Source organism: Meles meles, chromosome 13 (assembly GCF_922984935.1).
Source record: "Meles meles chromosome 13, mMelMel3.1 paternal haplotype, whole genome shotgun sequence".
NCBI lineage: Eukaryota > Metazoa > Chordata > Mammalia > Carnivora > Mustelidae > Meles > Meles meles.
Window position 1 is genome coordinate 50,778,576 of NC_060078.1, and position 13,671 is coordinate 50,792,246.

A 13,671-nucleotide genomic window follows, 5' to 3' on the forward strand; every position below is an offset into this window, starting at 1 on the left:
TCTGCCTACTGGGTTGTCAACGATGAAAACAGTGGGGTAGCATACCAACTTAATAAACACCTTATAGAGCCACAGTAAAATGAATGTTTTCAAAAGTAGATGACTTAGAGGATAATATTAGATATATGGTTTATGGGATGTATAGTGCTGTGTGAGCTAATAGATTGAGACCAATATGCATATGCCTTCTGTTATCCATTGCTACTGGGAAGACAAGTTTGCTATGATTTTTTCCTCCTTTCCTGCTTTCACTTTGGTCAGTGCCATAGAATAGCTGAGAATGTAGGATCTGTAGGTCACTAAGAGGTAGAAGTGGCCAGGAACAAGTGAAACACACAGTGAGACTAATCCTAAAGGTAACCCATTCATGAAGAAGCATATTTAAGAACTATAGTTGTTAGCTATAAATAATTTTGATGCAGGTAGATTTAAAAAGTTTAGGTAACACGACAAAAGACTTTTTTTCTCCTTAAAGTCACAACCACTTTGACTATTTCTCAATTATTTGTGTTATTAGAGACTACAGGGATTACATAAGGTGTCCTATGAAAATAGTAGCTGTAACCATCTTTCTCCCCTTTACCTCATACTAAAAAATGTCTAGAATAAAATCCGTGACTCCTGTAACCTCTAGGATAAGATCAGGGGGTTGATAGTTTCATGGGATGCTTATGTTCTCTTCTTAAAAGGAAATGCAAAGCCATTTCCCCGTGGAAGTGAATGTGCTTGTTTGAGGTCATTGTATCTGTAGTTTGGGAAAGCTGGTAGCCATGTGAACAGTCCAAGAAATAAGGCTTCAGATAGCAATAAAAGAGACAAACCGGAGACATGATATAGTCTGCTTACTTGTGATTTTTCGATCAAACTGTAATTGTTGTAACAGAATACAAGCAGGAGAAGTATAGGTTGAATATAGTGTAAATACTGAATTAAAGTGTCAACTGCATTCTTGTTGTTTGTGTTTAGTTTTTATAAGTTAACAACAGATACTTAAGAGTTATCCCATCTCTATTGCTGGACTAATACTTTAAATTTTTCCCAAGAAGGCTGTTCTGAATATGTTCTATAAATCTTTGGATATAAAACATTTAAAGTTTTCTCCCATCCAAGTACTAACCAGGCCCGACCCTGCTTAGCTTCTGAGATCAGACGAGATCGGGCGCATTCAGGGTGGTATGGCCGTAGACCCATTTAAAGTTTTCTGAAAGAATAGTGCGATTATCTGAAAAAAAAAAAAAAATTAGGTACAGAACAAATTAGTTTGGTTTACCTTATGTAATTATCCTAGTTCTTGAAATATGGTAAAATTAAAAGAAGAACATTACTTGATCACAAAAGTTTCACTGAGCTTTCTGTATGCACTCTAGGGTTTAAGGACTGTATGAATCTATATGGTATGCATGACTCAAATCTCTTGACTCAGGATAGATAGGATCTATTTGTGAGTTCTGAATTTCTGATTGTTGTCACTTTAAACTTGCTTAGATCCTCTCCTATCTGAATGGTTCTGAATTTCTGATTGTTGTCACTTTAAACTTGCTTAGATCCTCTCCTATCTGAATGGTTCAGATAGCTTTATAACTTGTTTTTTTTTTAAAGAGCATGGTTTTCTTAAAAAAAATTCCTAAGTTATGAAAAAGAAAATCCATCCTCATTTAGTTTTCCTAATTAGTCATTTCCACTGATGAAGTCAAAGGTATAAAAATAACATCAAAAGTAGAGAATTACATTAAATGGAAAGTAGAATAGAAGTCTGAACCAGTGGAGAAGATGGGGTCATTCCACTTTGGGATGACTTGCCATAACTATAAGATGGTAGGAGACAATCTGATGGAAGAAGGATATATTGGCTGAATATTATTAAAAAAAGAAAAAATCTGTAAGAGTAAGTGGGCAAGTTTGTTATAAAAATAGTGTAAATCTTTAAGATTTCAGAGTAGCTGGAATCCTTAGAATAAATCATGAATCTCAAGGCAGTAAATTAGGAAAATGTAACTACAAACATAAGAAAAGCTTCAGAAATACACTCATCAAGCTTTGATGAAAGTGACGCTCTACCACAAAGGTAATGCCATGTTTTCCCTATACTCTTTGAGGCAGAGGAGACAATGTAATTTTATTATCTATAACAATGTAAGTTATAGATAATAAATCCTTATTCACTGGGTTTTAAAATTAGTCCATATTAAAGAAAAGAGATCTTGGGGTTGCATAATGGGATTGCACAGTTACGGCTGTACAGTAGCATCTAGATGGTTGGGTGAAGGAAACTAATGTGGATTGTATTCGAAGAATGAAAACTGAACTAATAAAGCTTGTTTTTGCATAAATACTATGAAAACTGAGATAGATGATTTTTTTTTTGTTTTCCTTTGAGGAAGTGGTCATAGGGTTAAGGAGTTTGACAGTTATACAGCTAGTGAGGGGTAAGGCTGCATGAGAGTTCCCAGAATTTCAACCATTTCCCCCCTAATTTTAGCTATGAAAATATAAGGTACTCAGTTTTCAAGTCATTCATTTAGTAGATTTGTAATACAGTTGTGCTTTTGAATTCTCTTTAGGATTTGGAATGTCTGTGTTGGGTTGTCTCATGTGATTTCCTTCCCTCCGTCCCATATTATAATGATAACAAATATTCATAGTAGGTAATTGAAAGAATATTGAAAGTTATAAAAAAAATTGGGTAGTTTGGTGTACTTCTTTTGCTCTTTCTGCATTAATTAAAGGAACTGTAGTTTTTAATGGACTTATATTGGTGTGTTTTGCAACCTGTTTTTTTTTTTTTTTTTTTTCCACTCAGTGGCTTACTTTTGTTTTTCATTAGAAGTTTGCTTCAATGTTTTTTTTTTTTTTAACGTTTAAATATTGGCTTATATGGTAACTTTTTGATTTTCTTAAGATTTACCCGATTAATAGCAATTTTCTTATTTTTAAAGGATCTATTCATGCTAGTCCAACTATCACTAAAGATGAAAAGAAAAGTGAAGAAATGCAAAAGAGCATTTCAGAAGATGGGGAAGGCATTAGAATTTTACAAGAAAATAATGAAGAGCTGAAAACATGTTTACTTTCCGCTGAAAATGAACTTAAAAATGAAAAGGCAGAAAAAGCAGAATTAAATAAAAAGATTATTAGTTTGCAGCAGGAACTTTCTCTTTCTGAAAAAAAGTGCTTTACTTTAAGTATAGAGGTCCAACAAATTCAGTCAAATTATGATAATGCAATTTCTGAATTACATGTGCAGAGAGGTATAAATCAAGAACAAGAGGAAAAGATTGTGAGATTGTCAAAGGAGATAGAAACCGCTAAGAAAAACATCACAAATAATGTTTCCCAAATTAAATTAATGCAAGCAAAAATAGATGAACTGCGAATGCTTGATTCAGTAGTTCAGATCTCAAACATAGATTTACTCAATCTCAGGGATCTGTCAAGTGGTTCTCAAGAGGATAATTTGCCGAATACACAGTTACACCTTTTAGAGAATGAAAATTTGGTAAGTAAGCAGGTTAAAGAATATCATATTCAAGAACTCAGTAGGGAAAGTTCTTTCCATTCTAGTATTGAAGCCATTTGGGAAGAATGTAAGGAAATTGTAAAGGTCTCTTCCAAAAAGAGTCATCAGATCCAGGAACTGGAACAACAAATTGAAAAGTTACAGGCAGAATTAAAAGGTTGCATGGATGAAAACAATAGATTAAAAACAGAGGAGAAGGAGAATAAAAATCAAGGTGACCTACTAAAAGAAAAAGAAAATCTTATACAGCAGTTGCAACAAGAATTGCAAGAAAAAAATATTTCTCTTGATGTTCAAGTACAACATGTAGTTGAAGGGAAGAGAGCACTTTCAGAACTTACACAAGATGTTACTTGCTATAAGATGAAAATAAAAGAACTTGAAGCAATCTTAGAAACTCAAAAAGATGAATGCAATCATTCAGCCAAGTTAAAACAAGAAATTTTGGAAAAGGAATCTGTCATCTTAAAGCTAGAAAGAAATCTAAAGGAATTTCAAGCAAATCTTCAGGATTCTATCAAAAACAACAGAGATTTAAGTGAAAGGGAACTCAAGTTGAAAGAAGAAATCTCACAATTAACGGGTAATTTGCAAGATGCAAAGCATTCACTTCAGTTAAAGGAAGAAGAAAAGGAAACCAACTGGCAAAAAGCAGAAAAGTAAGATAATGTTATTAAAATATTTAAAAATGTACAAAGTGTTTATTTTATTAGTTTTCCTCTATCTTTTAAATTATTTAGGTGGGTATAACTTAATCTAGCATAATGTGTTTGAAGAGTAAAGAACTTGAACTTAGTTCAACTAAGTCTTTGGAACCAAAAGTTATATGCAAAAATCTGTTTATAAAATCACATGAAATCTTCTATGAAGGATTCAGTCATTGATTGGACAGTGTGGGTTTCTGAAAATTTAGAATTTTATAGGTTGTTGCTAGCTCACATGTATGATCCTATGTGGTTTGTGGTGTGTCACTGAAAAATTATTTGTGTTCTTTAGGTTGAAAGAGGAGCTATCCGCAAGCTCTGCCCTTACACAGACTCTGAAAGCAGATCTTCAGAGGAAGGAAGAAGATTATGCTGAGCTGAAAGAGAAACTCGCTGATGCCAAAAAACAGATTGAGCAAGTCCAGAAAGAGGTAGGTTATTTGAAAAGTTGTGTGGCCAATTTAAATAACAAAGATTGTTTTCCTTATAGAGCACATTTTTTAGACACTAATTTTAGAATAAAACATTTATCAACTCAATTTTTTTTTTTAAATGAGAACACTTATTTCACAAAAGAAAGCTTAACGTGAAGAATGTCCAACATTAGGAAAAAATATCTGGGGGCGATCTTGGGGGAGGGTAAAAGAGGTGGTGGGGATTAAGAGCACACTAATCACCAGTGATGAGCACTGAGTAATGTATAGAATTGTTGAACCACTGAAACTAATATAACACTCTGTTAGCTTTGCTGTAATTAAAAAAACTTAATAAATTTCAAAAGTGAAAAAAATATGCCTCGTGTAGTATTAGAATCTTTTTTTCTATTAAAGACTGCCCAGTTCAGTTCCCCCCAAAAGGTAAAAAGCAAACTTCTGTTTGCAGATAATATTCATGAGAGTATGCAGTATAGTTGTTACAAGTTTTTATCATAGTTTAGTTTGAAAATAGGAAATACAATCACTGATTCCAAATATAAAATATACAAATGTACATTGAGTGAGAAAACTCCCTCCCAACTGTCCCAGTGATCAAGTTTCTCTTCAAGGCATCAAATGACACCAGTTACTTTCTTTTTCTTTACTTCCTCTTTCTATCCTTCTTTTTTTCTCTTTCTTTAAAAAAAATCAAAGCATCCTGTAAACACTGTTGTAAATCTTAGTTTTTTCACTTAATAGTGCATCTTGGCTGTCATATCACGGTAATATAGTTATTTTATGACTACAAAATTTTGTGACTACAAAATGATTACAAAATTATGACAAATGTTAATTGGTCCTGGATTGTTAGACAGTTCAGATGATTTCATCTTCTTCTGATTGAGCTTATGCAGCAAAATCATTTGAACATTTACAAGTCATTCTTAAGTAGAATTTATGGGTCACTTGCTGGTACATTATAATTTGGTATTTATTATGCTCGTTATGCCAATTTATAAGCCAGAAGTAATGTATGAGAACAAGAGTATTTCTTTCAACCTTATCCACAAAGTGGTATTTTATCATACTTTTTGATATTTGACAGATAAAGAGTATATATCTGGGGATGCCTAGGTGGCTCAGTCAGTTAAACATCAGCCTTTGGCTCGGGTCATGATTGTGGGGTCCTGGGTATGAGCCTTGTGTTGGCTTCCTGCTCTGTGGGAGGCCTGCTTCTCCTTCTCCTTTTGACTACAGCTCCCACTGCTTGTGCTCTCCCTCTCTGTCAAATAAATAAAATCTTGAAAAAAAAAGCATAATTCTGTTTCTAATTTTAAAAACTTTAGTTCTAAAAAACTCACTGTAATTCCAGTTTGCATTTTTCTAATTATGAGTGAGCATTTTTTTGTTTAAAAGCCATTTGTGTGTGTTTGTGTGTGTGTGTATGTGTGTGTTTGTATGTGTGTGTTTGTGAGCTGTGTATTCATATCTTGGGCTTTTAAAATTTAGGTTATTGATTTTTATTCTGTTTTTAAATTAGTTTTGCTTTATAGGAGCCTATAACATATTCAGGAAATTAGTATTTTTAAGAGTATGAATTGTAGACCCCTTCCCTTTTTGCTGTTTTCCTTGGTAAGGTTCTTTTTGTTTAGATCAAATTTTTGATTTTCATGAATTTAAATTTATTAATTTTTCTACTGTGACTCCTTGATTTTGTCTTGTAGTTAGACTTTTTCTAAAAGCTGAAGCAGTTTTATTATTTTTATTTATTTCTTTTTTTAAAAAACTGAGAATTTTAAAGAATTATATAATATTATTACTTTGAGTTAGTCAAAAAGAATATTTAATGTGTAAGGTCTGAAGAAATTGATACAGCAAATGCTTGTGGGTCCCATCCCTATAGATTTCCTACCTCCATAGAAGTTATTACATTGAATGTTTTGTGTTTATCTTTTATCTCCTAAAAATATAATTTAAGTCATACCTATTTTTTATTTCAAAGCAGTATATTGTATTTTTCTGAGACTCTTTATTTTTCACATATTCCTGAGGTTCATTTATGTATGGTTGTAATAACCACTTCCACCCTTGTGTGACATTCTGCAATTTATTTATCCATTTGCCAGTTGACCAGTCAGATTTTTTTCTTCTTTTTTCGCTCTTAGAAACTGCATTCTTCTCTTACACATGCCTGTGGGTATACTTGTGCAAGAGTTTATATTCCAGGGGGTGGAATTGTTTCATCAGAGGATATGAAGGGGTATATCATTGTCATTTGAAATGGCATTCCTCTGATTACTTAATGAAGTACAGCATCTATTCATGTTTTTCTTGGATATTTATCTCTTCTGGTTTCTATTCTATGAAATCATTTGTTGATATTTTCTTTCTTTTTTTTTAAGATTTTATTCATTTGAGAGAGAGAGAGAGAGAGAGAGAACATAAGCAGGGGGAGAGACAGAAGGAGAGGGAGAAACAGACACCCTGCTGAGCTGGGAGCCCAACTTGGGGCTTGATCCCAGAACGTAGAGATCGTGACCTGAGCCAGAGGCAGATGCTTAACCATTTGATCCACCCAGGTGCCCCCATATTTTCTTTTTTAATAATTTTTTTCTTTTTTTATTAACATATATTATTAGCGCCAGGGGTACAGGTCTGTGAATCACCAGGTTTACATGCTTCACATCACTCCCCATAGCATATACTTTCCCCAGTGTCCATAACCCCACCACCCTCATATTTTCTTTTAATTGTGCAGTCCTTTATTTTTATTTTAAAGATTTTATTTATTTATTTCACAGGAAGAGAGAACACAAGTTGGGGGGGGCGGGGAGAGGGAGAGGGAGAGGGAGAAACTGACTCCCCACTGAGCAGGGAGCCAGATTTGGTGCTTAATCTTAGGACCCCAGGATCATGACCTGAGCCAAAGGCATTTGCTTAACCCACTGAGCCACCCAGGTACCCCTGTTTTACAATGCAAAATACTGTGATGTTTCTTGTAATTATATACAGAAGGTTTCCAGGTCATGTGAACAATATTTCAGTAGTAGATTAGATTAGAAATGTAAGACAGTAAAGATGACCTAAACTATACTTAGTTGTAGGAAAATTCTTGGTCAAATCAGTAAGTTCAAAGCAATATGGCATAATTTGGGAAAGCACTTGTTTGTCACTCAAAAGATTTGGATTGTTTACTTTCTAGACATGTAAACTTCCTGGTTTAAGATACTATTTCTGAGCACCATGATTATCAGTAAGCATTTCAGGCATGGTATAATTGACGTTGACCCAAGTGGAACCAATTACTTAAATAATAGCTCTTTTTTCCAATTAAATAATAACTTCTTTTTCTAATTAAACCTTTTTATTGTATATATTATTTGGAAAAATTTTTTTAAAGGACTTTATTTATTTATTTGGCAGAGACAGAGTGAGAGAGGGAACACAAGCGGGGAGGAGCAGAGAGAGAGGGAGAAGCAGGCTTCCTACTGAGCAGGGAGCCTGATGTGGGGCTCAATCCCAGAACCCTCAGGGGCTCATGACCTGAGCCAAAGGCAGAACTTAATGACTGAACCACCCAGGTGCCCCTGGAATTATTTTTTATTTTATTTTATTTTATTATTATTATTTTTTTAAAGATTTTATTTATTTATTTGACAGAGAGAGATCACAAGTAGGTAGAGACGCAGGCAGAGAGAGAGGCAGAGAGAGAGGAGGAAGCAGGCTCCCCGCGGAGCGGAGAGCCCGATGCGGGGCTCGATCCCAGGACCTTGAGATCATGACCTGAGCCGAAGGCAGCGGCTTAATCCACTGAGCCACCCAGGCGCCCCTGGAATTATTTTTTAACAAATGTAGATTCAAATGAAAGCCTTCTTCCCAAACGTTTCTCTTTTCTTTTTAAATATAATAATTCTTGTCAGTGTTCTTCTAGATCACTTTTAGATCACTAAAGCGCACTTTTTTTTTAATTAAAAAATTTTTTTTAAGGATTTTATTTATTTGAGAGAGAGAGAGGGAGGAGGGGCAGAAGGAGAGGGAGAAGCAGGGAGCCTGATGTGGGGCTCCATCCCAGGACCCCAGGATCATGACTTGTGCCAAAGACAGATACTGAACTGACTGAGCCACCCAGGCATCGTAAAACACACTTCTAGATCATGAAAACACAAAGTAATTATTTAGATACATGTATTATGTTGTATTTAACATAGTATATTAGATTAATTTATCTAATTAGATACATATATTGTGCTTAACAATATATGTTTGCACAACAATTTTTGCATATATTTTACATATTTTACATTACATTACATTATTTACATATTTTACAATTTTACATATATTGTTAAGCACAATATATGTAAATACTGTACATACTTATATGTTTTTATTTTTGTATATGGGATCACCTGTATATAAAGATTGCTTTTTAACTTTGAGATTTTTTTCATTCCACTTTTTATAAGGGTATCTCTTTTTAAGTTATGTTACTGTTATTCTAATAATAGTTATAAAGATTATTTTCTCTTTTTCAAAATAATGTGTAATGTTAATGCTAGTACTAATAATAATAACAGCTTACTCTGGGTGAGTTATGCTGAGTTTATACATAATATTTCATTTAGTTCTCAGACAAATATTAGGGGTAGGCACTGTTTTTAATTATGTATTGTGAGGTATAACTTGTTCAAGTTCACTTAGCTAGTAAATGGTAGAGCCGGGATGGAAACTGACGTGGTCCTCATGTGCATATTGATGCAACACTTGATTTTTATTTATTATTGGCTGACAGTTTATACCTGTAAAATTGATAAGGTTGGTGTTTGTTACTACAAGTCCCACATTTTTAAACAAAATAAGCAGATAAACAAATAATATGATTATAAAGGAAATATGTATTGTAGTAAATTTGGAACTTTCAGAAAGTCTAAAAAGGAATGTAAAAATTCCCTGAAACCAAACCACTCAGAGCTACTATTATTAAATATATTTCCATGCTCTTTATGAAGGAGAACTTGTTTCAATTAATTTTCTTCATTTTAGGAAATCTCTAGAATTGATGTGATGGAAATGAAATTGGTGTAAAGATGTTTGTAGATTATCTTTTTTTAGTGTGTGTGTGTGTTTGACGATTTACATACTAGTTCACAGTGCTTTTGATTTCTCTAACAAGTTTGTAGAACTAGGTTACCAGTAACATAAAAGATCAATTGACCTTCACATACATGAATAACTTTTGTACTTATAACTGTTCCATTTTCTTAGCTTTTAAAGTATTTCTTGTTTTACTGAATCACATTACTCAATAACCGTTGGAAAATTGAGCCAGTATTTTCCTCTTAGAGTATCTTTATTTATTTCTTTGTGATAATGGTTTTGCTGTTGCAAGGTGCTGTGTTGATTCTTTTTTGAGAGCACTTACAGAGTTTGAGATTCTTAAAATATTGTGAGAAGAAAATGATCTTTTCATATGCATTCTCCTTTAGTGTATTAAGAAATTTCCTGATAATTTGAAGCTATATCATATAGTATGTTATAATCTATAATTTTTCTGAAGTTTTTTTTTTTGTTTTTAAAGATTTTATTTATTTATCTGAGAGAGACAGGAAGAGAGATAGTGAAAGAGCGAGAATATGAACGGGAGGAAGAAGCCCCAAAGTGGGGCTCAGTCCTAGGACTCTGGGATCATGACTTGAACCAAGGCAGATGTTTAACTGACTGAGCCACCTGGGCACCCCTCTAATGGGTTTTAAAGATACAAATCTTTGAACCACTGGCCATGAATTTTAAACAACAACAAAAACTTAGCATTTAAAAAAATATTTGTTTTATAAACATTACTTTTTAGGTATCTGTAATGCGTGAAGAGGAGAAATTACTGCGGATTAAAATTAATGAACTGGAGAAAAAGAAAAACCAGTGTTTGCAGGAAATAGATATGAAACAGCGAACTATTCAGCAACTCAAGGTAGCAGTCTTGTTTTTAAAAATAGTTTAAGTAGATTTTGTTGGTATGTTTTAGTGACTACTTAAATGTATGTGTTCTTTTTTTCTTTTAAAGATTTTATTTATTTATTTATTTGAGAGAGAGTGCAAGTGGGGAAAGGGTCCAGAGGGAGAGAAAGAAAGAGCATCTCAAGCAGACTCCTCACTGAGCATGGAGCCCGATGCTGGCCCTGATCTCCTGATTCTGAGATCATGATCTGAGCCAAAATCGAGAGTCAGACATTTAACCAACAGAGCCAGGCAGGCACCTCAGTGTATCAGTTCTTTATAACAGATTCTCTCTTGACTATTTCTGGAATCTAAAAATTAATTACTTAAATAAGGCCATAGTGATTTGCTTCTAATGAATAGAGTATGGAAAGGAAAAATTAGTAACTTCACAGTAGAGAAACTTGGCAGACACCTCCTTAACCAGGTGTTCAAGAAAGACATCACCAGTAGTAAATCCTATTGATACCATGTGCTTCCTGATTTGACATGCGTGACCAGGCACATCTCTTATGTGGTATTTTTTTCCCCCAAATCCATAACCTCAGTCTAATCATGAGACAACATCAAACAAATCCAAACTGAGGACGTTTGTACACAAAACCCAACCAGTAAAAAGTGTTAGGGCCATTAAAGAAAGGGACTACCAAGGACTTCTCACAAATTGGAGGAGATTAAGGGGACACTATTACTAAATTCAGTTTTATATCCTGTATGAGATCCTAGGAGCAAAAAACGATATCACTGGAGAAACTGGTAAAATCCAATACAGTCTACAATGTTGTTAAAATTATTATAGCAGTGCTAATTTCTTTTTTTCATACAAAGATGATTGTTTCCATATTTTAAATAATAGAGCATAGAAACTCAACTGTTCATATTTTGGTCTAGTGTTTCTTGATTTTTAAAGAAAAGTACTGTGGTAATATAAGAGTTAACATTAGGGGAAGCTAAGTGGAGCTTATACAGGATATGTTTGCTATCTTTGTGACTCTTCTGTAAGTCTAAAACCGTTTCAAAATAAAAAGCAAAAAGAAAATGAAACTCATGTCTTACAAAAAGTTATTTTTCAAAAGGACACTTAAAAAGCAAAATCCCTTTATAAGTGGTTAAATTTTGCTTGACATCAATTAAATGGATTTGGCAACAATTATAAAATGGATTTATTGTATTCTTTGCATGTTGGCTTTTGAATGAAGCAAACTAATGACTATTTAAGTGTAAACTCATGATTTTAATTTTTAACTGAATCTAATCCTAATATAAAGCAGTCTGTACTTTCATAATAGGTTTCTGAGATTTCCAGGTTCTGTAATGATTCATTCCAAGACTTGAAATGTAAGGAGATAGTGTTAATGTTAAATGAGATAGGGAGTGAAAGTTGGATTACCTGATAGATTAAAACTAGAATTGGAGGATTTCCAGGGCCTATCATTTACTCTTGCCTCTTGTGGCTCCTGTTATTTTTTTCAAATTCCCCAGCTACTTCCTACATAGAGGGGGTGGAGGACCCTATTTTTCTGCCCTTTAAGTTTATTGATAAGAAACTTTTTTTTTTTTTTTTTTTTTTTTTAAATCACAACTAGGCAGAGAGGCAGGCAGAGAGAAAGGAGGAAGCAGACTCCCTGCGGAACAGAGAGCCCGACGTGGGGCTCGATCCCAGGACCCTGGGATCATGACCTGAGCCGAAGGCAGAGGCTTTAACACTGAGCCACCCAGGCGCCCCGAAACTTTTTTTTTTAATGGCTTTCCTTATTCCTCCTATGTTAAACGCATAGTGAACCTCCATTTCTTCATTTCTCCTTTTTCTGGTGTGTAGGAAAACATGGTAGCTTAAAAAAATTGAGTAAATAAAATGACTGGGCAGTAAACTTTGTGGTGGATTAAAGGTGTCAAGTTTTTTCACCCAGCCCTTTTCTCCAGGGCAAAAGAAACTTGGAAACATGAGACTAGTAGTCAGCCTTGTGGGAGAGAGATTTCAAACCTAACACTGAACCCTGTTTTCAGGTCCTACTGTTAAATACCACTGTGCATTTTAGTTGCATTTGCATTGAATTCGTGCTTTTTCATCTTGCAGGAGCAGTTAAGTAATCAAAATGTGGAAGAAGCTATGCAGCAGTATGAGAGTGTGTGCAAAGGTCAGGAACAAACCTCTATTTCCAGTACTAAAATAACTGCAGGATAGGTAGTCACCGTAACAATTGAGTTGACATTTTCCTTGAAAATTGTAAAGTAAGGTCAACAAAAGATGTAACTTTATCAAAAGAGAAGAGCATTGATTTTAGTGAGTGACTTGTAAACATGAAGTTTATTTATTTATTTATTTATTTATTTAAAGATTTTATTTATTTATTTAACAGAGAGAGAGAACGAGGATGGGAACACAAGCAGGGGGAGTGGGAGAGGGAGAAGCAGGCTTCCCGCTGAGCAGGGAGCCCTGCTCAGTGGGGCTTGATCCCAGGACCGTGGGATCATGACCTGAGCTGAAGGCACACACTTAATGACTCAGCCACCCAGGCCACCCAAAAGTTTATTTTTAGAAAAATAAAACATTAAGAAACATACAATGGAATACTATGCAGCTGTCAAAAGAAATGAAATCTTGCCACTTGCAATGACGTGGATGGAATTAGACGGTATTATGCTAAGTGAAATAAGTCAATCAGAGAAAGCAATTATCATATGATCTCTCTGGTATGAGGAATTTGAGAGTCAAGGCAGGGGCTTGTGGGGGGTAGGGAGGGAAAAAATGAAACAAGATGGGATCGGGAGGGAGACAAGCCATAAGAGACTCTTAATCTCGCAAAACAAACAGGGTTGCTGGGGTGGGCATGGGGATAGGTGGCTGGGTTATGGACACTGGGCAGGGAATGTACTATGGTGAGTGCTGTGAAATGTGTAAGCCTGAAGCCTGATAATTCACAGACCTGTACCCCTGGGGCAAATAATACATTATATGTTAATAAAAAAACAAATACTCAGTTTAAGGAATATTGATTTCTAAGTAATGGCCAGTATTTTGTGTAAAACAAAGTCATTA

General features: G+C 34.4%; 1 protein-coding gene across 4 annotated transcripts in view; it reads left to right on the top strand.

The window, feature by feature from the left end:
* Positions 1 to 13,671, top strand: part of KIF20B (kinesin family member 20B) — a 75,905-nt gene that overhangs the window by 31,176 nt on the left and 31,058 nt on the right. For all 4 annotated transcript variants that reach the window (XM_046027858.1, XM_046027860.1, XM_046027861.1 and 1 more), the window contains exons 19-22: positions 2,937 to 4,176; positions 4,514 to 4,652; positions 10,486 to 10,605; positions 12,709 to 12,769. In XM_046027858.1, the coding sequence (XP_045883814.1) occupies positions 2,937 to 4,176; positions 4,514 to 4,652; positions 10,486 to 10,605; positions 12,709 to 12,769 (1,560 nt within the window). The remainder of the gene's footprint in view (positions 1 to 2,936; positions 4,177 to 4,513; positions 4,653 to 10,485; positions 10,606 to 12,708; positions 12,770 to 13,671) is intronic.